This window comes from Carettochelys insculpta, chromosome 11, assembly GCF_033958435.1.
Source record: "Carettochelys insculpta isolate YL-2023 chromosome 11, ASM3395843v1, whole genome shotgun sequence".
Classification (NCBI taxonomy): Eukaryota; Metazoa; Chordata; order Testudines; family Carettochelyidae; genus Carettochelys; species Carettochelys insculpta.
Window position 1 is genome coordinate 38,219,432 of NC_134147.1, and position 27,974 is coordinate 38,247,405.

Here is a 27,974-nt window from a genome sequence, read left to right on the forward strand (position 1 = left end):
CATCATATTATATGGTTTACTCAGTAACGAAGTTAATCTAAGGAGTCCGTAATTCCTTGGACTTTTCTTTATAAGATTGTCTCTGGGGTGCAGTCGCTTTTCCACCTACCTCTTTCCTCTTTGAATTCTCACACGTAATTGCTAGCAACCTTGCAGATTTCCGCACTCATTTCTAGGCGTTAGATCTGTTTCTGCTCCTTTTAGATTTATGAATATCTAATTTTACCAGGTGTTTTTTCTTCATTCCTTATCAATCATTTGCCTCACTTTGAACAAATAATCAATTCCATTCCTTTTCAAAACAACATCTTTCTCATTATCTCTTTTTATTAGCAAGTGGAACAAAATAGTTGTGCAGCTATTCCTGAAGTACTCACTCCTTAATTAACACACACACACTCTCCACATATTTTATTTTACTGCATGTACTTATGAAGATGTTTCTCATTATTCCTTTACCCTTGTAGTTAACTCAATTTATTTTCTTCCTTAGTTTTAATACTACAGAGTGTGCTTTATTTATAGCATGTGCTCTTAGCTTCATTTTAACTCTTCTTTTCTCTTTCATTGTGTAGCTACGATAACCCTTCTTGAAATTACGTTATCCTGTTCTTGATTTTCCTGGTTTTTTTTTTTTGTAGGTTTTTTTTTTTGGGGCGGGGGGAGTGGGGGAGGAGAGGATACAGTGGAATTAATATTCTTTGGAATTGTCTATCTCATGATACTGTCTTGTCTCTACTTATTTCTGCCCATAAGATACTTCCAATTCACATGACCTGATTTTGTTTAAGTGTATGACTGATTGAAGTAGAGAATCCTCTGTGTGACAGTTTATCACAAGCTTGTTTCTTGATATTGTAAAGTGAATTGAGAGTAACCTGTCTCCTGGCTATTATTTCCTCCTAAATCCCTTGGGGGCAATACTAAGTCAATTTGTCTTCTGTTTGTTAGGCTCCCATCATTGTCAAGCTATAAAATTCAAACTAAAAATACTTTCCATAAGTCTTCCCTAACAGAAATCTCTCTGATATAAAATTTCTTATGAGTCTAAACTCTGAAGACTCTGATGCCTTGTGAGCTATTTCATTAATACGTCATCTTTTCCATCTATTTAGGGTGCCTCAGAAGGGTAGCCATGTTTGTCTGTTGTGTCGCAAAAACAAGCAATCTTGTAACACCTTAAGGACTAACAGTTGTATTTATTAGTACTTTTTGAGATCTTAATTCACAGAAGCAATTCAAAAACAAAACTAATTACTGTTTCATGCTTTTGACTTAGGTATTTTGGAAGGTGGGAAGTTGACTAGTTAGACACAGTAATTGTCTTTTTTTTTTCCCCTCCCTGTCTCTTCATGGGCAAAGTCAGTTCCCAGACTACTGCACTAGGTAATGCAGTATAGGAAGGAGGTGTGGAAAGAGCAGGTTAAGAGCTGATTAGAAAAGCTAGACATACACAAATCCATGGGTCTGGATTTAATGAGTGCAAGGGTACTGAGGGAATTGACAAATGTCATCGCAGAGCCTTTGGCCATTATCTTTGAAAACTCATGGAGATTGAGAGAGGTCCCAGATGACTGCAAAAAGACAAATATAGTTCCCATCTTTAAAACAGGAAAGGAGGACAATCCAGGGACCTATATACCAGTCATACTTACCTCAGGCCCCAGAAAAATCATGGAGGAGGTCCTCAAGGAATCCATTTTGAAGCATTTGGAAGAGGGGAAAGTGATCAAGAGTAGTCAACATGGATTCATCACGGGCAAGTCATGCCTGACCAATGTGATTAGCTTCTGGGATGAGGTAGCTGGCTCTGTGAACAGGGGGAAGTCAATAGGTATGATATACCTTGACTTTACAGAACTTTTGATACAATCTCCCACAGTACACTTGTCCATAATTTGAGGAAGTATGGATTGGATAAATGGACAGAAAGATGGTCTGAGTCAATGGGTAGTGATAATGACTCAATGTCTGGTTCACGGTCAGTTTCAAGTGGAGTGCCCCAAGGATCAGTTCTAGGGCCAGTATTGTTCAGCACCTTTATTAATGACCTGGATGAGGGGATAGATTTGCTCAGCAAATTTGTGGATGACACTGAGCTAGGGGGACAGGTAGAAACATTGGAGGGTAGGGATAAGGTGCAGAGTGAACTAGATAAATTGAAGGATTGGGTCACAAACCTGATGAGGTTCAACAAAGACAAATGCAGAGTCCTGTACTTGAGACACTAGAATCCCAAGCACTGTTACAGGTTGGGAACTGACTGGCTAAGTAGCAGTGCCAGAGAAAAGGACCTGGGGATTACAGTGGATGAGAGGCTGGAATATGAGTCAACAGTGTAATCCTGTAGCCAAGAAGGCAGATCTAGAGAAGTTGTTATTCCCCTCTATTCGGCACTTGTGAGGCCACATCTGGAGCATTGTATCCATTTCTGCCTCTCCCCCGACCCTCAGGATAGAAAGGATGTGGATGTATTGGAGAGACCATTGAAGAGCAATGAAAATGATTAGGGGGCATAGGTCATGCGTGATCTGTGTGGGGAGGCTGAGGGATTTGGGTTTATTTATTTTGCAGAAGAGAAGAGTGAATGGGGATTTGATAGCAGCCTTCAACTTCCTGAAGGTGGGCTCTAAAGAGGATAGGGAGAGGCTGTTCTTAGTAGTGACTGGTGGCAGAACACAAAGCAGTGGTCTCAAGACACAGAGGAAAAGGTGTAGGTTGGATATTAAGAAAAAAAACTGTTTCACCAGAAGGGTGGTGAAGGACTGGAATGAGTTACCTACAGAGGTGATGGAATCTCCATTCCTAGAGGTTTTTAAGTTCCGTCTTGACCAAGTCTTGACTGGGGTGAGTTAGATGGGGTTGATCTTGCTTTAGGCTGGGGCTGGACTCGATGACATCCTGAGGTCCTTTCCAGCCCTAAGATTCTATGATTCTGTTATTCTATAATTGTATTTGCACCGTCAGGAAAAGAGGCTGAACATCTTCCATTTGCGCTGCCTCAGGCGCATCCTTGGAATATCATGGAAGGACAGAGTGACCAACACAGCTGTCCTCGAGCAAGCTGGAATCCCACCCATGCACACCCTCCTCAGGCAGCTTCGACTCCACTGGCTTGGCCACGTCCACAGGATGAATGATGGAAGGATTCCAAAAGACATCCTGTATGGTGAGCTAGCCTCTGGCAAAAGACCTCCCGGACGCCCCCAGTTGCACTACAAAGATGTCTGCAAGAGAGACCTCAGAGAGGTAGACATCGAGCTGGACAACTGGGAAGAACTAGCAGACGACCGCAGCAGATGGAGGCAGGGGTTACACAAGGGCCTTCAGAAGGGCGAGATGAAGATCAGACAGCTAGCAGAGGAGAAGCGAGCGCTCAGAAAGCACAATAAGGACTTGCCAGACACCCACTACATCTGCAAGAGATGCAGCAAGGACTGTCACTCTCGTGTGGGTCTTCATAGTCACAATAGATGCTGTAAATGAAGTCCTCAATTGAAACTTTAAAGGGCGTGATCCATAGTCATAGTCAGTGACAAAACTCCTCTTGACTTCAGCATCTCAGGATTTCACCCATCATGGCCAACTGAACAATGTTTCATTTGTCATAGCACTTCACAATGGATTTCTTCTTTGAAAATGGTATCTCTTGGAAAGAACTGTGCATAGTTAGGCTCATACCTAGCAAAGGATATAGCTATGTACTTAGCTGTATTCAAGTGAGTAGTCCACTCACAATAACATCTGCTTTTTGAACATCTGTGATATGGAACCTTTTGGCTGAATTTCAGGGAGTATTTAAATGTTTTGTTGGACTGCAGTCTTAGAGGGCAGAAATTCAAAGAACTCAGTTATAGGGGACTTATTGTTTGAAGATCATGTGCTAAAGCATCTTTGTAGCCCAAAGCTGTAACCTCAATCTTTGCTTTGAGTAAATGGATGATTTATTTGTAAAAGATTAGCTCTGGGGTGGCTTTCTATGAAACCATGCTCTTCTTGTTCTCCAGATTGCTCAGGGCAATTTTTAAAAAATATTTCTCTTTCAAGATGTGCCCCTGCCCCCGCCCCTCCCCCTCAGGTATTTGCTTCTTCCCTGAATCCTGCAGTGTACACTTTCCAGCCTATATGGTCATATAAATCCTTTTGCCTGGACCTTGTGATCTCTCTCTCCATTCTATCTGGTTATTCCTTATCACTCATTAACCATTCTCCTTCCCTTCCTCTTCTCCTTGTTACTGAAATGTTTTCATTCACTTTCCTTGTGTGATGACATCCATCTCTCTGCCTCACCGATGATTTTATGCCTATTTGTTTCATTTTACTGTTGATTGTGTTTCTTTATACTTTGTTTTATGATATTTTAATTATTATCAGTTAATTATAATGATCAGATTTTGTTGTTTTGGTCCCAACCCATAATGGAGTTGGAGGGTGAAAAGTCTTCATAAATACCAGTTTACCACTGTTATTATATGTTATTGTTTGCAGCTCCCGGTTCACACGATCTGTTAATGTGTATGTGAGTCATTTGTGAAATAGAAATTGGTCCACATGCAGCAGAAATAATTCATAGGATCTGTGTTGTTTCTTTTGTCTATGGCAACATTTCTTCATTCTGTTGCTAGTAGTTTTCAAAGCCCCATAGATATGAGGTTCTGCCTGTTTAAATAGACTTTATAGGTTAAAAGTAATGTGACCCAGTGTGGTAATGAATAGAACAATGTGCTATATCATGAACAAAATTGTAAACTAAAACCAGTCCCATTAGCTGTACTGGGCTTGGATTTGAAGCAACAAAAAAAAATCTACCTTTCTGCTCCCGCTGGGTGCAATGCTCTGTAAAGCTTCTCTACTGTCAGGTAAAACCTCTCCTTTTGCGGGGAGAGGGTCTACTAAGAGAGTTAAGAGGGACTCCACCGTACAAGCGTTACCACCCTCCTTGGTCCGAGGCAAGTTCCGCAGCCTCAAACACAATGTAAAATCTTAGTCAAGGCTTTGGATTTGGCCAAAGCAACTGAAAATAGGAGCACACTCATATTTAACCCTCAGCATTAAAGTTACTAACACTTTCTACAACAGCAGCTGGGCGACAGCTATGCATAAAAATAGGAGCCTCTTAACTTTGCATTTGTTGTGTAAAAACCATTAAAGTTTTATGTCTGCTGAAACTGTATGAGCCTGAAGATATCACAATGAAGTATGTTAGTTATGTCATAACTTTGCCAACAGTATGTAAAAATGCAGGACTGGTCTCTTAGAATTTCCCTCCAGCCCTCTTCCTGCCATTACATTATTAGTAAAAATAATAAGCAGCACTCATCTACATTCACCAGGAGGTATTTCTTGCTGGGTTTTTTTTTCAGCACTCAGCAACTCCTTCTCTTGCTATACAGAGACAGGGAAAAGAAAATAAGTAGACCTGCCTTGTAATAAGGAATTATTGGAAAACCTACTTTGATGGCCCTTTAATGTCAATATTTGCTAATATGAGACTGATATATTGCAAATGCTCATAGGCAATGTAGTGGTTGCAGTGTTGTATCAAGGCCATCTCGCAGTCTACTTCGGTATGTTACTGGATAGAGCTGTACTTCAGTAAGGTGTATATTTAAAGTCCCTCCAGAGCAGATGTTCACAAAGCAGACACAAATGCAAATGGAAGGTGGCAGTCTGAAAAAATATGTATTTAATCTGTTAATTATGTCTATGTCACTGATAGTAAATACTGCAAATAATGCTGATTATAACTCAGGATGCAAAAAGGCAACGTTCACAACTGCATAATAACTCAAGGTTGTCAGGATAATACAGGTTGAACCTCTAGTCCGAAACTCACTGGTCTGGCAACGTCCATGGTTTGGTGTGATTTTTAGCTTGCTCAACGACAACTTATCATGGATGTGGCCAAGTTTCCTGTGGCCCCATAACATTTGTTTACAGCCACAAGTCTGGGCTCTCAGTGTTCCATACTTTTATTTAGCTCTAATTTATTCCTCAATATCTTCTAAGAGCCCAGTAAGCAGGGGAAGTGTTGGTAATGTGGAAGGCAATATTGACCTCCTGTGGTCCAGCAAATTCTCTTGTTCAGCACCAGTCATGTCCAGAGGTGCCAGACTAGAGAGGTTCAACCTGCAGTCCTTTAAGCTCTTCCTGCTTCTTATAAACACAGACTGAATCCTGTAGTTGCTGTCTTCTTTTTTAACTTAATTTTCAGTCCACCATTTGAACATTGTGCTAATTTACTGAAAAATTATTCTGCATAGAGTGGACAATCTAATGAGGACTATGCAGGTGTAATGGTTGTGTATCTGAACAGCTGCTCCCTCTTCCTTCCATGCCCTGCCAATTGAAGGCTCTGAGTATCTAGTTTATTCCAAGCAAAAAGACTGGCTGCATAGTGACTACCTGTATGTTGTGGTTTGAAGGGTCATTGTAGTTATCCAAGCATTACATCTGAAATTCATACTTTAAAATTTATCAAGGTCTACTGTGTTATACCTGTTGCTTCGATTGTAAACTCATGTCCTCTGGCTACACTGGGATTTGCTTGTGGAGCCTGTTGCAACCATGTGCAGATCCTAAAGCATCATCATGACTTTAGATTGTAAACTTTCCTAAGAATGTGAGCCCTGGTGAGGAAGGACTGCACTCATTTTTGTGTATAGACAGAGTCTGGCATGTTGGGGCCATCACTAGAATAGAAATAAAATGAGCTTATTAGCTGTGATGTTTCAGAAATGTGAGTCCCACACTTACAGAAAATTTGTTCAAAAAGCTTAGGTGATTGAAGACGGCATTTTATACTGCAAGGGCCATCGCACTGGCCTTGTAAACCCAGAGTTGTGAGTTCAGTCCTTGAGGGGGACTTTCAAAGTTCTAGGGCAGGTTACATTAAAAAAAAAAAATCTGTTTGGGATGGTGACAGGTCCTGTTGTGAGTGCAGTGGACTGGACGCAATGACCTCTTGTGGTTCCTTCCAGTTCTATGAGATCTATATATCATTGCAACCTTCTCTCCGGCATGTACAGTGCAGTGCTATGCTATACGTTTTTGGTTTCTGTTTAGGGCTTATTCCTGAAAGTGCAAGGCTATTATGTACCATACAAAAATTGCAATGTCTATAATAAATTTACCATTCTACACTACCTCTTCTCAGTGTATATGCAATGTGTTTTATCATGGTGCCACAGGTCCAGAGGAATTTGAACAGTTTGTGCAGTGGGAGTGCTAAGAACTATTGAACCAAACTGTAAACCACGTTTATAAACGAAACAACTTAAACTCAGGGGGTTCAGAAGCACCCCCAGTTCTAACACTTATGTACACGACCAAGGTTAATTACTGAATTCAGTCCTCTGGCTGGATCATTAGATTCCTGACATTGACTATGACCTGAACACTAATCCATGCCCCTACCCATAACCATAACACCATAATAGTTGCTTACCAGAATAACACAATTCATAATGTTTCACGTTCATCTACGAGGGCCATTGTATGTGACTTAGTTATGCACATATGTACCCTGCTAATTTCCATCCCCAAATATGCCCATGAAACCTCCCTCAAGGTGAATGGGATTTTCATGTATGTATCAGTGTACAGAATGTGACATCTGTGTAACAGAAAAGAGAGGGCAGTGAAATATGTCCCCTTTCATAATTCATGAAGTAAACAATCATAGTGGAATCACAATAAAATTCTGGCCTTTCATTTTCAACATCTTGCATTTTTATTTCACTGTGTTTTATGAACCCCTGAGTGACTCACCTTGATGTTTGCGTGGAGGAGAAAGGGTGAAATTATTTGTTTTATGAGCTAACCAAATTTAGGAAATAATACTTTCATTGGCTTTTTTTTGTAAGAATAGAGAGGATTAATTTTGTATAAATTGGTTAAAAAGGTGCAAGTACAAATATGTCTGTATGGCTATGTCTACACTAGCCAAAAACTTCTAAATGGCCATGCAAATGGCCATTTTGAAGTTTACTAATGAAGTGCTGAAATACATATTCAGCGCTTCATTAGCATGCGGGCGGCCGCGGCGCTTCGAAATTAACGTGGCTCGCCGCCGCACGGCTCGTCCTGATGGGGCTCCTTTTTTGAAAGGACCCCGCCTACTTCGAAGTCCCCTTATTCCCATCTGCTCATAGGAATAAGGGGACTTCGAAGTAGGTGGGGTCCTTTCAAAAAGGAGCCCCGTTGGGGCGAGCTGTGTCAATTTTGAAGCGCCGTGGCCGCCTGCATGCTAATGAAGTGCTGAATATGTATTTCAGTGCTTCATTAGTAAACTTCAAAATGGCCATTTGCATGGCCATTTCGAAGTTTTTGGCTAGTGTAGACACAGCCCATGTCTTATATAAGCATAAGTAACATCTTATTAAACATTTTGGAGTCCATATTCGGTAATAGGCTTGTCAATAGTTAGCACAATCATAGAATGGTATCAGAAATGCAACCTTTTTTTGTCTTATATGTAGAATCAGAAATAATTGTGGCTCCTACTTGGAGATGGTGACTTTCCAATGGTCACCCTAGAAGTCACATGGTCAAAATTTCAGCTAATGGTCTAATTCACAGTAGCACAGAAGGTCTCTTCTTTCCATATCTGTAGAGTGACAAGATCACTGTCCCATGGTGACCAGCATGTTCATGGGTGATGGGTGCAGCCCCATCTGTCTAAAACTTAGCTGGCTTCACAAAGTGGAGAGAAAATGAGCTAAGTCACAAGACAGCCAGGTCAGGTGGTAGAAGTAAGATAGAAACCTGTGGAAAGCTGGAAGGAGATTCCAGGTAGAGAAAACAGAGTTTGGTGCTCAGTTAGAAAACAGGAAGAGACTCTTGGAAGCTTAGGTGGGTTGGGACAAGAAAACTGTAAACTGAGCCCAGAAGGCAGGCTGAACAGTGTCTGGAATTTAAAGTGAAGATAGATTCTTCTGAGTTCGTTTTCCACCTGGGTACACCTGAAGGGATGGACTTATTCTTGTATGAGTTAGCTAGAAAGCCAAGTCACGAGAGCAGCTCAAACAGGACCCAAACCACAGTGGAAGGCTGCGAGGTCCAAACTGAGAGAAGAGTAGTAAAGGCAGTGGTGAACATGAAGCCAAGTTGGGCAGATGGCACTGTTGTCAACAGAGACTCATGAATGTGCTGCTTCATCCGAGCTAGTAGACTTTGTTCTTTAAAACACAAGCCTCTGCTGCTTGAGCTTGAGTCAGAAGTCCCATTTTTATTCCCTGCAGAAAATTCCCTTTTGGTGGTTCTTACTCTGGCATAAATTACTCTACTGACCACAGTGGCATTATGCCCAGAGAGAATGTCGTTCATCACCCTGAAGACCACGCTAGAACAAAATAAGATATAATGTTACCCATTCATTGATCAAAGATATAACAGTGAAGATTGCTACTGCTGCCCTTCTGATTCATCCTCAGAATGAAAATAATGCACATGCTTATTTTTGTTGTTTGGAAATGAACCCATGTTGGTTTTGAGCATTTCTGCTCAAACTTACATCAGGAAGTCTATCCAGTGACAACTCAAAGATGTGCAGTAAATATGCTGAAATGTCTTGTCTGACATTGCTCTTCTGCTGAGTGTAGCTCATGGACCCATAGTTGATGCTTGTGAGAATGGTATGCAAGTCTGTGTGGGTCATAGGCAATTGAATCATTTTCATATATTGCCCTCAGATATGGATGATTGCACTGGGTGAAATTATGTTTCAGTACATAAGCCATTTTCATTTAGGAAGAACTGACTGGGATTTAAGAAGAAACCATCCCTCAGTGCAGTCTTGTCTCTAACTGCCTTTTACAGGGTTCCCTGCATTTTCCTCTGAAACACAGCAGAATTCCATTTTTCTGATTATAATTGGGATTGTAGCCAGATGCTATCATCAAAAATCTGGATACACTGGAGATAGGGACAAGCAATGTTGCAGCTCTGTCTAGTGGTCACCAGAGAGATTGCCCACATCTGGACCTGCATGTGATGGATTTCCCAATGATAGGAAGAGCCAGATAATGGAGCGTCAGATAAATGGGGTTCTGTTGTATCTAGGAAAAAAAGAGAAATGGATACTGGCCTTTGATGGTCTCTAATGTTCACTCTTGCAAACCATATAGTTGCTTATGCCTTATGTGCTGGATAGACCTCGTGTTAGTCATCCGCAAGTGGATGAACTGCACTCTCAGGAAAAGAAAAAAAAAAGTATTAACTTGCACATGTGTGAGCAGCATATGATGATGGACCAAAGTTTGCTACCTCTACTCATATTGAGTAGTCCATTACTCCCTGACTAGTCCTCTTGCAGTCAATAAGATTACCCGTGGAGCAAGCTACTAAATGTCAGTAAGACAGTTAACCTTGGTTAAAGCTGGATCATGCAGTTTGCTTGTAGGAACTCTGTCAAGAGGATTTTACCACTATTAATGAATACTTGTAAATACAATAAGCCTGTGGTTGGGCTGCTGCTTGATTTTATTCTATGGTATAGAGGTTCTTATACTATGCCTACACATTCCAGGTAGCAATCCAGAGGAGTGAGGGGTTGTGTTCTTGTCTGCCTTGGTTACCTCACAGTGCCTTGCTGTTGTAACTCCCCACCTGGGACACGCGCAAATAGCCACACAACATGCCAGAAATGCCCTGACTGTCTGTGTATAGCTGCAGTTCTGGTCCAGTGACTCTGCAGCCTGTCAGCAGTGCATCAGGCATACTTTGGCTTCCACAACACTTCTAGTCCCCAGTTTTCCCTGCAGCTTGTGTTCTGCGCTGTTCAGGCCTTTGTTCAACAGTTTAGATGTTGTAGGTCCCTTGCCCTGTCAGGGTAAATGTCTAACAGCCTGCTATTCTAAGTGGAGTGACAAACAGCTCACTTTAAACACAAACACTGTATTAGTTTTGATTTAAAATAAAACAAGTTTACTTGACCACAAAGAGATTTTAAATGGGTACAAGTGTAAGATATTAAAGTCAGAAGTTGTCCCAAAAGACAAAGATAAAAGACTCTCAGCTAGCTAAAAATTAACAAATTAGACTCAGAGGAGTAGCCATGTGAGTCTGTACCTTTAAAAACAACAAGCAGTCCTGTGGCACCTTAATGACTAACCAGTTTAGTAGGTTGTGACCCCTTTTGTGTGTTTTACCCATGAAAGCTCATCAGCTAATAAATTTGTTTGTATGTAAGGTGCCATAGCCCTTCCTGAAATTAGACTTAGTTCAGGTAAAATGGCTACTGGGAACCGGCTGAAAGTCAAAAGTTTGTTCCTTTGTCTTCCTGAAGGAAAGAGAGAGAGAGATGGGTAGTTTTGCTCTTCCTTTGTGTAACTCAGGTTTTTTGTAATGTATTTTCCTGAGGCTTAGCCCTACATAAAGTTCCTTCCTGCTGTGATGGAACAGATGGAGTCTCCCAGTGAGAGATGAGTACTGTAGTATAGAGGAGATGACAACAGGGATACAGTCAAGCACATACTACAGTAGAAACTAAGGCCCTTCCTGCAGTGCATTTAGCTCTGTGGCAAACACCAGTTAGGAGCTGTTCTCATCTGGAGAAGTGTGTGAAGTAAAATGGTTTTGTTTTTGAGTGTGCGCATGTGTGTGTGTACAAATGCACTTGCTGCTATATGTTTGTTAGAGAAGGCCAGTCAAAGACCTGCATTTTGCACTTACATTGGAAGTTGGTGAGATTTGTAATGTTTTGTTAAGCTCCTGCGGATGAGGGCCAAGGTCAGGGGAAGCACTGGTTTCTGTTACCTGATGGACTGTGCCTACAGGGTTTTTTCTTTTGCCAGGTAAACCACTGGACTGAAGAGGATGCAAGATGGACCCCATCGTGGGGTGTGCTTAACTCATACTCTTATGAGCTATGATAGACTTTTGGACTCAGATTTCCCTTATGGGTGATGCCCCCGAGGACATTTATGAACTAAGAAGTGAATAGTCATTGCCCCCCTCCCCCTACACACACACACACACACACACACACACACACCCCCGGGGCAAGGCAGATTATGCCAACGGGATTTTTAACTTTTCTGCTTACCCTTTTGCCCCTTAACCTGTCCTCAACCCCCAGATCCCTCATCCTTTATGTTGTTAAATCTGCCTTTTGATTTGTTTTAAACATTAGCTGCAGTAATTCCTTATAATAGTAGTAGTCTAGCATGCAATATGCTTCAGTGATTCAGTGATGGTAGTATATTAATATGAGAAACTATCCTCATATTTTACAAGATGCTTATAAATTATGTCAGATATATTGCAGGCAGAGAGTAACTCTGCAATGTATAATGAAACTTCAGGGAAATAACTTCCCTGTAGCCAGGCTCTGTTTGAGGAAAGTGTTGGAAAGACTGTACTTTATAAACATATGTAACTGAATAGCATCTGAAACATAAGAGATTTACTTGACAGCATTACCAACACTCCCACTGCTTACTGGGCTCTTAGAAGACATTTAGAGGTAAATTACAGCTAAATAACAGCACAGAACACTGAGAACCAGCACTGGTGGCTGTAACAAACTTTGTGGGACAATAGGAAACTTGGCCACACCTATGATAAGTAGTCAGCTGGCTAACTAAAATCATGCCAGGTGATGGATGGTGCCAGATGAGAGAGTGCCATACAAGCGTTTCAACCTGTATGCAGTGTTACTTACATATGAATTAACTGTTGACACGTTTTTCTGCCAAGATAGCACTGTTATATCACTTAGGATTCTCTGCCAGTCTGAAAGCTAAACTGAATGAAACTGTTGAAGCCACTTCGTAGTCGAAGAGCAAAAGTCTCAGGATTTCTCATGGATAGTATCATCAGTTTCTCTGAACAAAGACAAGCTATTAGGTCTGATGTTATATCATCTATTTGTTCTCTCTTGTAAGCTGGAACTTGTGAAATCCAGAATATGTCAGTAGGTATCTTAAGAGAACTAGCAGATGTGTTTCAGATTTATAACAATAAAGTACTTAGGACTTAAACTACTACTTTACTAAATTGAAAGAAGGAGGGCAGTGGAATATGTGGTCTCATATGCTTGCCACTTATACTTTATTTTGCAAGGACACATTTGATTGATTTATGTTTTTCCTTTCATGCAGGGTAAAAAATCTTCAAAAAAGCTGAATTTGATTTTCTTATACCATTTTATTGCAATGGCATGTGTATTTGAATTGATATGAGTGTGTATTTTGGGTGCTAAAGCAAATGAAAAGGATATGTAGAAAGAAGTAAAAGTGCTGTTTTGGAAGCCAGAAAAAATGTGTGTTTCTTTCCTTACCTTGGTGGTGGCTGTTAGTTTTAGACTTTCTTCGATTTTGCAGGCAATAACACAGTTCTTTACGTTTGCAAATTATCCAGTTCAAGTACTGTTTTTCAACTAAGCATTTTACTCACCTCCTACTCAAAATTACCTGAACCTCTTTTTGCAGAAATAAAATAAAATAGCCAAAAATATGATATTCAGATAGAGAATGAGCCTGGAAAATTTCTGTCTGTGATAGTAAAGTCATGAAGCAACCGAAGAAATGGGATGTGTGTGCTTTTTGCAATATTAAGGTAGTCTCTGCTGCTCCACTATGCTATATAAACAAGGTCAAAGACCACTATATTCCTTCAAACATAAGTTTAATTTGTAACTATATCATCCATTCTGCTCCATCAGGAGATGATGATTCATGGTGTGTTCAAGTATACATTGGTGTCTGTTCAGTTGTACCATCCAAGATGAAACCTTGTTTTGGACCTGACCTCATTCTTTTAAGAAAAAATCAGGGCTTAGATGTCTGTGAATGACAAACATTTTTTTCTCCCTTACCCTGATCTAATCTGTGTGACTGTGAACATTGGAAGCTGTAGGAGATAGGAAGTAGCCCGTTAACTCATTTGCACTGAGTGCACTTGAGTCTAGTACAGGTTGAACTTCTTTCATCTGGCAACATCCATGGTCCAGCATGATTATAGTTAGCCTGATGACCACTTATCAGGGGTTTTGCCAAGTTTCCTATGGTACCACAAAGTTTGTTTACAGCTACCAGTCCTGTGCTGTTAGCTAGCTCTAATGTATCCCTAAATGTCTTCTAAGAGCCCAGTAAGCAGTGGAAGTGTTGGTAAGGCTGATAGACAGTAATGACCTCCAGTGGTCCAGGAAATTCTCATTTGGCACCAGTCAGGTCCCCAAGGTGCCAGACTAGAGAGGTTCAACCTGTACCTGTAGCTGATGGGGAGTAGTGCACATGCAAGGTTTTTGTTTCCATTATATTACATTACCCATTTATGCCCAAGGAATTATTCCTGAGAAATTTGTCTCTTAATGATGTGTAACAGCTGGAGTCAAACTATGTCAAGCATTATAGGCAGAGCTTGTATTTAACAGAGTCTGTGATCCCAAAGCATACTGAGAAGGAACTGGATTATTAGGTGCTGTGACAGATGACTTTCTACCCACTAATCATCAAGGACATTTCTTGCTCCAACAATTTTGAAATCAAGGGGTCTGGGGGGGGGCAGGACAGCACAGTGGTTAGAGCATTGGCCTTGTAAACCCAGGGTTGTGAATTAAGTCCTGGAGGGAGCCATTTAGGGGTCTGGGGCAAATAGATTTAAAAAAAATTGTCAGGGATGGTGATAGGTCCTGCTGTGAGTTCAGGGGACTGGACTTAATGGCCCCTCAAGGTCCCTTCCAGTTCTGTGAGATAGGTATAGCTCCATATTCCCCGTAGCCACAGGCTTTTCACCTTCTTCTGCCCAGCCCTGCTGGGAGCAGCAATGTGAAAATAGTGATTCCTGGTCAGAAAGTAATGTAATAGTTGGACTCAGTAATAACTGTTTAACAGCTGATTTGGGACTGGAGCATGTGTGGACTATTTTACTTTTGGATTCCCTTACAACCACATCACCACCGATTCTCACTAATGGGCAGCAAGGAGCAAGTATGGAGCAATGACATATAGGGTATGAAGAGGACATGGTTCTACTGGGTAGCTGATTTGGTCAGTGGAAATGTCAAGAAGACGGTTAGCCTCTGACAACAGCCCCTTTTTGTATTTCTATATAGGTCCGGTCCTCTATAATTCAGTTAATTCTAAACCAAATATCTACAGGGCTTTCCCTCAATATATGTAAATATATCCTTGAAAATTACTTTTTTTGTATTCCAAGAATTCTTCTTTTCTAAGCCTTTAGATTCCCAACTCAGTGTCAAAGCCTCTGTTAATAGTGATCCCCCCCCTTTACATGGTAACATGTTTCTGAACATGCAATTCACAGTTTAATATACAAATTATATAATCCTTACCTGACCTCAGATTTACAAACAATGTCTGCACCATAAGGGCATTCTTAACAGATGTGGATATGCACTTATTCATTTGTTCACAATAGATATGCTATTTCTCTTCTTGCATTAATATCCCTTTTCCAGATATAAATTAGGGTTCCAGAAAGGTTGCAGTTACAAGGCAGCAAAAATAAAGGAGGTTATTTTCCCCCCACCACCTTATCTTTTCTGGGTGTGAAAAAGTGTGATTTTGGGTGGGGGGAAGTAGATATAATATATTCAGTGTTGGGTAGAGACCACAACTAATGGTTTGCATCTTTTATTTTACATTTTAAAAAATCATATAATAGCTTACTTGGGTTATGAATTGTGTTAACCACACCATTGAACTCATCAGCGGCAATGCCTTTACAGAAACTTAACCTACTATTCCACAGAGCCATTCAAGGTTTTGATCTTAGTTGCACTCAAGAGTCATCTCTGTTCCACCAGAATCAGCTCAGTCTCCTAATCTAGGGAAATACTTCCCAAGGTCAGAGAACTGGGCTTTAGGATGTTCCTTACAGTAATGGAGAGACAAGGGGTAGAGGAGGAGGTAACATCTCTTACTAGACCAATTTCTCTTGCTCAGAGAGTAAGACAAGTTTTAGAGAGAGCTCTCTTTTACATCTGTATATCTTGAAAGTGCTTCTCTCACCAACAGAGCTTGGTCTAATAAAACGTATTTCCTCACCCTGTCTAGCTAACATCCTGGAACTTCCGTACCTACATTAACACTGAATACATTATAGTAATGTTCATTTTAAAATGTATTTCATGTGGTAGCTTTTAATTATTACCTGACTGCAAACTGACATCAGACAAAAAATTCAAAAGGAGAATCTAAAGTCTGACAAAGGAATTAACTGATGCCATTTCTCCAACTGGGTGATTAACTAGTACTTGATCTGTAAATATAAGATTGAGCATTTCCTGAAGTAGAGTTAAAATAGTTTTTCCATTAGAATGCATGGCTCATAGTCTTTATTTATTTTTTTTACTTTATTTAAGATCCATTCCATTGTCTCCCTGAGGTTCTTTTGCAATGAGTGATAAATACCTTCCACCACACAAAATTGCAAGAGACCAGGCTGGAAAACTGTGATGAGCCACAGGCTGATTCCCACTGGATAACAAAAACTTGTCTGCCTTGATCTGTTTATCTTGATGGTTGTGTGCTGTATTCTTGGTTATGGTGGGTCATATTCTGTTCTGAGTTTTGTCCCACACAGATTAACCTTTGATTACAATGAGTTGCACAGTATAACATTGCATAGAATGTGATCATTTTAGAGCTAGGATAAGTGCATTTGTGTGTGTGCATATATAGTTTGAGAGTTTTTTGTGTGTCTCTCTGGGAGTTTGTCCATTCATTTGTGAGTCCATTCGTTCAAGAATTCTTGCTAAATAGAAAGAGCTAGGACCACCAAATTAGGTATACTGCTCCCTCTTTCTCTAACCTAAAGTAAGGTCAGTGCTTGGCTGTGCCAGGAAAATGGGAATGGGATTGTTTTCCATAGCATTGAAAGAGAGGGGGCTTCACGGAGGGATAATAATACTGCAGAGTGACCACAGAGAGGCTGCCTCACTCTAAGAGAGTGGCCAGTTGGGAAAGGGGCTCAGAATGTTGCCAGCTATTGGTGAGGTTCCTGTATTGATGTTGACCATGGTTGCACCCCTCCAGCTGACCTCATGCTGCAATCCACTGCCCCCCGACCCACCACAAGGTGAGCCCAGGCCATTGCCCCCCAACCCACCACAGGAAGAGCCCAACCATTGCCTCCCTGACCCACCAGAGCGGGAGCCCAAGCCACTGCCCCCCATGCCCTTGGCCCCACTGCTGGACATGGGGGGGCAGTGCAGCCCCCATCTCTGCCAGGGTTCTGGGTAACCACCAAACCAGCATGATCCTCACTGCCACAGGATCCTCACTGCCGTGTGAGCCCCCACACTTTTCCCAGCCCCCTGTCCTGAGCCTTATACACATCCAACCTCCTGCTGTGAGCCTCCTGCACCCTCAGCCCCCTACACCTCTCAACCCCCTTCCCTGACTCCTGCATTCTGCACCATCTGCCCTTGCCATGCACCTCCCACACAGCTCCCAATTGCTGAAAAGTGAATTAAGGACCCAATCAACACCTGGTACATCTGCTAGTGTGTGTATACATGTGTGTATCCATATGTCTATAGATATATAGATACATACACACACTAGCAGATACACACACTAGCAGATGTACCAGGTTTTGATTGGGTCCTTAATAATATATATGCAGTTAAAACCAATAATATATAAATAAAACTGAATTGTGTGTGTGTAAAAGTAAAATAACATGTATTCTTTAAGGGTACATCTATACTTGGGAATAAAGCCAAATTTGTTAAATTCCACTTTTTAACACTAGATTTTATAAAGTCGAAGTTGCGTCCACACTTGCTCACAAAGTCGACTTAGTGTGTCCTCACTAAATTGCCTGAGTTTAACTGTTGCAGCTGTGTATTGTGAGCACCTATCCCACAGTTGCTGCAGCCCTGCTTCATTTTGGGGTTTTTCGCCAGTGTGTTTTGTGGGAAAAAATGCGCCACAAGTGGTTGTGGGTCTATGATGTCATTATCCCAGAGTGCATTTCTCTCACTCTCCCTGTTGCTGAAAACAAAAGGCCTCCCCCTGAATCAGGACACTTTGAAGATGGCCGCTATCAGAGCTGGCTATTTATGTGTCATGCTGCCTGGAGCACAGTAGACAGGCAAAGTTGAGGAACTAGTAAAGTTGAGGAAAATGCAACCCGTGAGAATGTTGTCTTCACAGTTCATTATACGGACACCTCCAACATGAGGCCTGGAGCCCATCAGAAGTAGGTGTCTGGGAAACTTGAGGAAGTAGTAGAAGATAGTACAGTTGAGGAATCATAGTGGAGCGTTTGAGGCATTCGGCACCTGTTGGCCCCACTCAGGAATTATTTTGCCTGTGAATAGCCGGGATTCCCTTGCCTCTTCTGGTAAAGAAGTTCTATCTCCACTGCCTATGTGGGAGAGGGGAGGCAGAGAGAGGCCCACAGGTTCCATTCCTTCATAAGAAATTGATGCCCAAGCCACACGCTCTAGGAAGGAAGTGTGGCCCTGCAGAGAGAGCGTAGGAATCTTTCTTTAACCAAAGAACCTGTTGGGGTTACTTTTTAAAAAGGGACAGCAGACAACTCTCTTTAGAAAATATCCACAGCAGAACCGGGCAGAGGCAAATGTCCCAGGCAATGGTTATGAACATCTGGATACAAGGGCAACCTGCAAAGCACAAGCAGTGCAGATCAGGGATGCTTTGAAAAATAGCTTTATGAATGATCTGACAGCCACACGAATCTGCTGCATTCGTGACACCCCGCCCCAATGATGTGTGATTAGCCTTTATGAAAGCGCCTCCATCTGCACCCCAACCCCATGGCGGCGAATAAAGGACACTGTGGTTTTCAAAAAAGCATTTTTTTCTTATAGGGAATGAGGCTGTCCCTGCCTCCCTCCCCCCGCCACCACATTCTGGCCCTCCAACAAGGGGAGACTGGGGTGCAGGGTGAGGAGGCCATATGATTGTGAGTTATGTGGAGGGGGCAATCTGCAGTTCCAGCAGGGACTGCTTTAAAATGTATCAGCCGCATGGTGGCTTGCGGGAGGGGGCAGCCCTGTAATATGTACAGAGCACAGAATAATAATCTCGGCCTCTCCTGCTAATTCCTGTGCAGGGAAAAAGTCTGCTTGAGAAATGAAATACCATGCAGGAAGGGCAGATCATGTCTCTGTCAGGAAGCAGGGTCCGCACAGCCCAGCAGCCACATGGTGGCGGGAGGGGCTAACCACGTGGTAGATGTGGAGGTTGATTTTCACCCATCGCTGCTGAGCATCCCTCGTTTAACCTTTCTCCATCAGGCCCTGGGAAATCTTCCCATAAATGTCCACCTTTCTTTTGCTGGTTCACAGTTTACTCAGCACAGACTACCCCCTCCCCTCCAGCCTCCCCCTTATGAGATCCTGGATCTCCTGATGTCTCTATGCTGGGGCTTTTTTGCAACCCAGTGAAATCATGGTTAGTAGACATGCTGCTGAGCTGTGCTCGCCACACTGGCCAAAAAGTAAAGGAAATGGATTCAAAATTCCCAGGCTGATGACCCCTGCTTCCTGTCACCTATTTCCTGCTCAGCTGGAAAGCAGCGGGCACTGTTGGATACTTTCAGAGGCTGCCATCTGCACTACCATGAATTCGACCCTGGAAAAAATCGATTTTGGCATTATTCCCAGAGAAATCAGGTTTACAAAAGTCGACATTAGAGCCTCTTAAAATCAACCTACTGAGTCCTTAAAATCAACCTAAGACACTTAAATTTGATTTTTATCCCCTTGTGTAGACCAGGCTTCAGTGATGTTGCACTGGCATAATAGAATAGAACAGTCACATAAATGCAAGTCATATATATTTCTTTTAGCACTATAGAGTCAGATCTCTATGTTATCTTAAAATGTATCTATATTTAAATTGTGTAATTATTTTAACAGATAGTTTAGATCCTTTCCTAGTATATAACATGGGTGCAAATGACAGTAAAACCACACAAAAAATGTGCACTGAAGAGTGGAAGCAACAAGGGATGTTGCACACATATCTGTGGAAGGTTCTCCATGGCCTATTGCCTTAGATGTGACTTTGCAGTGTTCTGGCTCTGAGAGCCAGTAGAGATCTTGCAAGAAAACAAGAGATGGAGATGTTAACAGCGTTGTTGCCCCTTTTTGGCCCAAGCAACTCATCAAAGTTTGGGGTTCTGGGGATGTTCCAGTTGAGAATAGAAATTACTGGTAGATATTCCTTTGCCACAGTTTTGTTTCTTTACAAAGAATGTACAGAGTTCTGTCTCTGAAAACAGAGGGAATCCAATAGCTTTTTTGGCGCATGGTACCAAGAACACTCACTTCAGCCTTCACACTGGCCAGAAAACCTCTCTTCAGCTATCTTCCAGGGTCAAACAGTAGGTTTTCTGCTGCTGCTTCTGTTGCATGTCTCTTTGCCTGTCAGTTTGTCTGAATTTTCGGTTTTAAATTGCTCTGCTCACGTGTGGACAAAACAATATTGGTTTTAACGTTCTGTCCACATGGTGCTGGTCTCTGGACAAGAGTGGCTGAGGCCTTGGAGTGAGGCCCCTCGAGCGTTTCTTAGGACTGTCTTACGCAAAGGGTACATTCACACATCAGTTTGAATGAGGCTATATCTCAGCCCATTGCAAGGTTTCACCAATTTATAACAATATAATTAACTCTCACTCCATCTTGCACCTCTCTGAAATTGAAGGGTTTGGGAGTTTCATTTTTAGTTCCCACTGGAATACTTCCAAGTTACAGGTACCTCTGAAAATCAGGTCCTGTCTGAATACATCCAGAGTAACCAAAATTGCTTGACTTTTTTGACAATTTGAGCCTCAGTGACTCAGCCACATTCTCACACACATGCCCTGGCAAAGCTGGGAGTACAGCCCAGCCCCTGAGCCCCTTTCATGCATCTTAACTTCTTCAGACATCTGTAAAATGTGTCCGTGTGTGGTGTGTTCCCAAAATATCTGCATGTTAGTGCCTGGGTAGTAGGGGTAAAATCAGTCTGCCTGTGAAGTGACTGACTCTGCCCCAATAAAAGTACAGTGTCACATTGATATGACAGGAGAGGGGCAATCAGGTTCATACGTTAATAGGCTGTTAAGAGCTCACAGATGTAGCCTCCTTTTCAGTTTGATTTTAGTGGTTTAAATTGTTGTTTCAAGAAAAATTATATGAATAACAAGAAGTACATTATTATTATTGTATTAAGCAGCAGGTTTTTTTAATAAGGCTTTGAACAGCATAATTCCTGTAGTTAAGTGATATTTTTGAATGAACATGTGTTGTTGCTTTTTAATGTTACATATAAATTACACTGGAAAACAGCTATTGTTGGTAAATGCACTATATTTGTTATGCTTAGCTTTAAAGATTTTAAGTAGTCCTTTGGGTGCCTCATTGAACCTCTGTACATGGTAACTTTGTGCCTGTCTCCTTTCCAAAACTGTAAATATTTGTTTTCCCTGTTAGCTGATTCCGCCTATGGTTTTCTGAATTTACATCTCTTTGGCCTGTTAATTCGTAGTGGTGCACTTCAGTTCTTGATTACTATAAATAACACTCAAATGAGTATCCTGAGAGCAAATCTCAGATTGTACTGGAAGAAAATTATCATCAACTCTGATCTCTGTTTTATAAATCCAGAGTTTATAAATATCTCTGCAAGTTTGTGCTTGGAAGATTTACCTTAAGGATTATTGAAATTTACTGAGTAGAACTTTTCAGGAAACAGAATCCCAGGTTGTCATCTTCTATATGCAGTTGTTTCTGGCATCCCAGGGTGGCTGACTCTCCACTGGACCTTGTGTCATCATTTGCACCATTGCAAAGTGGATAAAAAATATTACTGATCTGAAATTCTACATTTACTCAATGTTAGCAGCCTTTTACATGCACCTTGTCCAGACGTTTAAATGATTGTACAAGGTGCAAGCCAATGGAGAATCCAGCCCAGTATACGGAGGCTTGGTTCTGGTTTCCTTACTTAAAGGAGTTACAATGAACTTTGAACTAATTTTGCCCAAATAAGGTCAGCAATATCCAAAAGACCTACTCCACTTTCTGAACAAGCATTGACTCCTAATTATGAATTTTCTGGTAATCAGAAGACGTTCAAATCAGTTCCTTAATGTTAGTCCTAAATATCAAGTGCTTCTTTTTTTAGATGAAACTCTAATTTTCAAATAGTGAAAATCAGAGTCCTGCTCCAAACCTAAGTTGCAGTAACTCCTTGAAGTTGGAGTTTTGCTGATTTAAGGCTATGATCATTGAGATCACATGCAGGCTCTGCATATATCTACTACTGTATCTATTTATCTATCTATCTATCTACTATCTATCCTCTCAGCAGGAACAGCTTCTGATTTGAGCCTCATTCTGTCACCTTTGCACATGTGAAGAAGTTGCTTATCCTTAACAGTCTTCTGAAATCAATTAAACTAATTTGTATAACGAGTTGCTGCTCGTTCATTTCCAGAATGACAGGCTTGGGCCATCTGTGAATGTATTCTTCTGTCACTGTCTGTGTTCTGATACCCACTTCTCCTTTCTTTCAAAAACAGACCTTGAAAACTTGAAAACTAAAATGAGAAGTACAGTATCTGTTCGAGAAGGTCAAGGAGTTGTGCTACTTTGCAGACCACCACCTCATTCTGGAGGTAAGAAGTGTTTGCAGATCAGTTGTTTGATGACAGTTTGTAGCTCCTTCACTAGTGATGGGCCACGTAGGCTGAGTGGCTCTCTTCATTTAAGCACTCCTCATGACTGCCATAACCAAGGTGGTGTCCAAAGATACAATATATGCTTTCATATATAGAATTTGCAGGGAGTGCCGATTGAATTGCAGCAGTGCTTTGATTGGATGCAGAGGGAGTGCATCTTACTTGCCCTTGCTTTACATGTGCATCACTCTAATAACATCTGCAGGAAAAAAAAAAAAACCTATGTGGGTGGAAACCAGCCGAATTTGGCAATTCTGTGCATGGGCAATGGTAAACCAAATGCCTCATGGGCCACACGTCGAGTCCTGATGGACTGCGGGTACCTGACCATTGCTCTACACACACTGGCTATGGCTACAATACAGCAATCTTTCAAAAGAAGTCCTTCCAGAAGATCTCTTCCAAAAGACCTTCTTTCAAAAGAGTGCCTCCACACAGAAAGAAGCAGATCGAAAGTATAATCTACTCTTTCAAAAGAGAGTGTCCATGGAGCCCCTGCTCTTTCAAAAGAATATGCCAGGGATTTAAAAACCAGGTGCCATGAGGAATACTTCTTCAGGAAAAAAGACCCTGCAGAGCATCTCCATAGCTTTCAGAAGAAGGTGCTCTTCCTGAAACCAGGAGTGGAAAGGCACTTTTGAAAGGAGCACTGCATTCTTTCAATTTAATTTTGAAAGAATGCTTTTTGTGTGAGGATGCTCCACTGGTTATTTTGAAAGAGTCCCTTCTCTCGAAAAATATTTCAAATGAACCTACTAGTGTAGATGCGGCCAAGGTTGCCCATACTGTGTAATCTTAGAGTGACCCGCCAAAATTACCTCCAGTAGAACTTGCATATGTAAATTTAAGTACAGCTCCATCCATTTCTGGGTTCTACATGCTGGCAAATGTTTCCCCTCAACCGTGTTTATCATATTAGGGCCAGGTAAAGAAGCATTTGGATGCCTTAAAGGACCTGAATGCACTTCTGAGAACACGTACCATGGGACAGGGTTGGACAAGATCCAGCCTGTGAGCTGGTTTTGGCCCACCAAGTCTGTTAATCCAGCCCCTACAGCTGTGGAGGTGGGAGACTTTCAGGTATTCTCCCCCCACCCCCCCCCAGCAAAATCTCTCAGCTGTTATTGGCTGATTTTCAGAATTTGCAGGGGGCGGGGGGCCAGTGGTACTATGCAAAACTGGCCATCGGGAGCAGAGAGATTTTGCTGGGGGTGAGAGCAGTGTGTGAAGCCAGCACAGAGAATCACATGGAACAGCCAGTAGACTGGGGCTCTGACAGGCAGGAAAGCTGCTTACGTTAGCACCTCCTGGCAAGAACCTGGCCTGAGCTCTGCAGCTTAACTCCCTCCCAGACCCTGCACCCCCTCCTACATCCTTTCCTGCACCCATATCAGGAACCTGTACCCCAATCTCCTGCACCAGGTCACCACCCAAACCCTCTGCACCTTCCTTCTGCTGCCCCAGGTCACATCTTCTCAGACGCTGCACACACTCCTTCATCCCTCCCCAGGCCAGAATCCATTCCAGCACTCATACCTTCTCCAGGATCCTACATCCCAGTAACCTACCCAAGTCACAACTCTTCTTCCACCCAAACCCCATCTGACTCTACACACTACTCTGCACCTCCATCTCCTACCCTCAGCTCCTTTCTACATCGTCTCCATCCCAGACCCTACACGCCGTGTTAGGAAAGCACTTGAGCATTTAGCAAAATCTTGGAGTGGCCCATGATCAAAAATTATTGCCCACCCCTGCCCTAGGAAATACTGGGAGTCCTTTTAAAGTACCACTCCACAATACTTTTTTTTATTTTTATACATTCTTCTAGACACCTGTCATTTTAAGAATCTTTCCCGTAAGAGTGAGAGCTGCTTAGTTAATCATGATTGTTATATTTTTACTTGATATGTAAGTATATGTCAGAGGAGATTAACCAAGTTAGGGCCTCTACTTCCTAAGCACTCCATAGACATGAAGGAAATGACAGTCCCTTCCCAGAAAACTTATAAGCCAAATTGTGAACATCGTTCGGAACTGTTGGGAAAGTGATAGGTAATGAGATAAAACACCCTAATACCATTATATGCATCCACAGGGTGCCCATACTTGAATAACATGTGCAGGTCTGATTGGCCCATATCAAAAACACAACTGGAGAAGATGCTGAGAAAGTAACAAAAATGATAAATGGTTTGGGACAGCATCCACACGATGAGAGGTTAAAAAGACTGGGAATGTTCATCTTAGAAAAAGAAGAGCAGGGTGCAATATAATAGAGGTCTATAAAATCATGAAAATATGAAGAAAGGGAATAGGGACATGTTACTTCATCACATAACACAAGAACCATGGATTAGCAAATGAAAATAATAGGCAACAAGTTTAAAAAAAACCGAAGGAAGGGCTTCTTCACATAACTCAGTGAACTTGTTGTCTGAAGCCAAAACTATAATAAGGTTAAAAAAAAATTCGCTAAGTCTATGGAGGACAGGTCCATTATTGGCTATTAGCCAAGGTGCTCAAGGCTGCACCAGAAGCTCCAGATGCTGCAACTAGATCACAGAGGATGGATCACTTGAAATTTTTCTGGTTTCTTCATTCCCTCTGAAGCATCTGGTACTGTCCCCTGTCAGGAGTCATGATATGGGTTAAGTGGAGCACTGCTCAGACTCGGTGTGTCTGTTGTTACAGGAACCCATTCCAAGAAGATATTTATTGACTTTACCAATTATGTCAGTAGTGTCTTCTTTCCTCTGCAAATTCTTGATTGCCAAGTATGGAGCACTTCCATTCTTCCTCCGCTTCAGTGCTGGAAAGGAGATTGTGCTTCCTCTTTGCTCCCACACTCCCCTCTGCCAAACATGCACACCCTCAGTCCCTGCCATCAACTGGACAGAAGGTCCACTAGCCTTTTAACTAATGCAGAGGTCTCCTCTTCTGTCTCCCTTTGTTTCTGCTGGCTACAGGATGCTTAGGGGTCTGTGTGTATCAGCTCCTGTTCTCTCTCTCCTGACCTGGTGGTGTGAAGGGGAGAGAGAACCCCACATGATGAGCATGGGAACGCTTGTTAGGTGGGTTCCACTAGTTTACCTTTGCCACTCACATGCTTGTCATGTAGCTCCTTCTCACCTTTGAGGCCTACAGTTGTTCCTATTCTTTCAGTACTCAAATGGCTCTGACTGACTGAGTTGATTCTCTGCCAAGACACTGAGTATGTAACATTTACTGCAGATGTAACACATCTCACTGAGTGTAACACATGCTCACTGCAAAAACAACACACGAATCAGATTTTCTTGGGGGCATTACATAACTGCCTGAGCTTACAAAATCTTTCTGTCTTTGAGAGTGATGTATACTCTGAACTCCTGTTTGTTCCTCCCAGCCAGTTTCTCTTTTCCTATTGTTGAAGAAATGGAGCATTATCCCAGCTGTGTATAGGAATAAACTAATGAAAACCAATTTGTGCAGTTAGACAAATGATTTTTATTACCAGTCAGTCACTCACTCCACCAGGTCATAAGCACATGTACGTTGGCTTCCAACATTTTACAGCTCTTCAAAACGTTGTGTGAAAGGCTGAGATGCAAACAGAAGGAGATAAAAAGCCAAGTGATTCTGCTAAGAATAGCTGTCCAAAATTGCACGTGGAAAAAGTGAGAATTCCTGTCATCATCCTCCACAGATGGGATGTGACTTGCATTCAAATGATCAGTCGTACTCACCAAAATGAAAGGGGAAAAAGCAGAGTTGCTAGTGAGGTACCACAACAGAATTGGGAGCTGGTCCTAAAATCCATTTAGGTTTCCTAACCTTGTGAAGAACTGACTGCTAACCATAAACATAAGATCCAGATCTCCTCCTAAAGGGCTGAATCTATGCCCCAGACCATGCAGAAACCTGAAGCGTGTGATGGTCAGGATCTGGACCTGAGTTTTACATTCAGCAGACCTGCAGTGTTACGTGCCTCTTTGAAGCCATGTTCATGAGCAGCCATTATTTTTGTGTGGTATAGTTCTGCCAAGATAAATGCATTAAAAATATTAAATTCACAGCCAAAGTTGTTAATGTTTATAAGTTGCCAAGTGGTTTCACACACACACGCACACACACACACACTCCCCAAAAGGCTTTAGAGTAGAAGGAACTACACAAGCATGTAGTTTCATTTTCCATCTTTGAATTGGATCCTGACCTTGCAAACACTTGTGTACATCTTTAAATATGATTAGTTCCATTGGCTTTAAGAGCACTGCTCACCAGAAAGGGCAAGGAGCTGTTTGCAGCATTAAGTTCTTGAATTGTCCCTCACTCCGCAGTTGTTTAGCATCAATTGATATTAAATGAGTGGTGGATATAACATAAGGGCGGTAATAAAGTCAGGTGAACAGTGAAACCATTACACATGGTTATTTTATTCACACAATCTCGTGTTCACTATTTGTGCCTATCCATCAGGTGAGCCAACAGACTCTTTGAACTGCTGGGCAAGGGGGAGGTGGTTCCCACTCCTGGAAGGGGTGTACAGCCTCAGGGGGAAGGAGTGGGGCTGGACAGCCAGCCCTCCCTACCACCTGGACTATGCAACCCATGCCTCCTCAGCACCACACCAGGATCCAGTGGTGGTTGAAAGGGCCTGGGGTTCCAGCAGCCATCGTTGCTGCTTTGAATCACTGGGCCCCAGGGCAGTTGCTACGGATATCCATGAACTGTTGGACATCCCCACCCCACCCCCCAAAGCCAAATATTTAAACTCAGTCAGAATGTTGCGTGAGCAGTTGTCTCCCTTTGATCTGCCAAAGAAACTAATTCTGTCCAACACAGGACTTAGACATCTTCATCAAACATTTCATGCTACAGTTATTTAGGGTTGTTCCCCATGTCCCTGCAGAAACTATTCCTTTATTCTTAGCAATTAACTAAAGTGCAGAGAGATGTTAAGAAGAGATTGAGGGAAGAGTTACTAAACCCTGCAGGAGGTGAAGAGCATTGTCTTCATTCATCAGAGTGGTATCCGAGTTAGTCTGTATCTTCAAAAACTAGAAGTCCTGTGGCACCTTATAGACTAACAGGTATTTTGGTGCATAAGCTTTCATGGGCAAAGACCCGCTTCATCAGATGCATGTGGATCTTTTCCCACAAAAGCTTATGCTTTCTTGTTGTTGTCTTCCTTGGCTGAATGTGGCATCCCTCACCTTTGGTTAGAGTTAGGAGAGAACTTAATACCTCTATCTCCAGGCAACTCTTCTTAATTTTTAAAAGGCCCTAGTCATCTGGCTAACTTTATGCATCTAGTTAATTGT

General features: G+C 42.0%; 1 protein-coding gene across 1 annotated transcript in view; it reads left to right on the forward strand.

Annotated features, from left to right (window-relative positions):
* Positions 1 to 27,974, forward strand: part of CNTN3 (contactin 3) — a 161,226-nt gene that overhangs the window by 39,884 nt on the left and 93,368 nt on the right. The window contains exon 2 of the mRNA XM_075004942.1: positions 22,510 to 22,605. Coding sequence (XP_074861043.1) covers positions 22,510 to 22,605 — 96 coding nt within the window. The remainder of the gene's footprint in view (positions 1 to 22,509; positions 22,606 to 27,974) is intronic.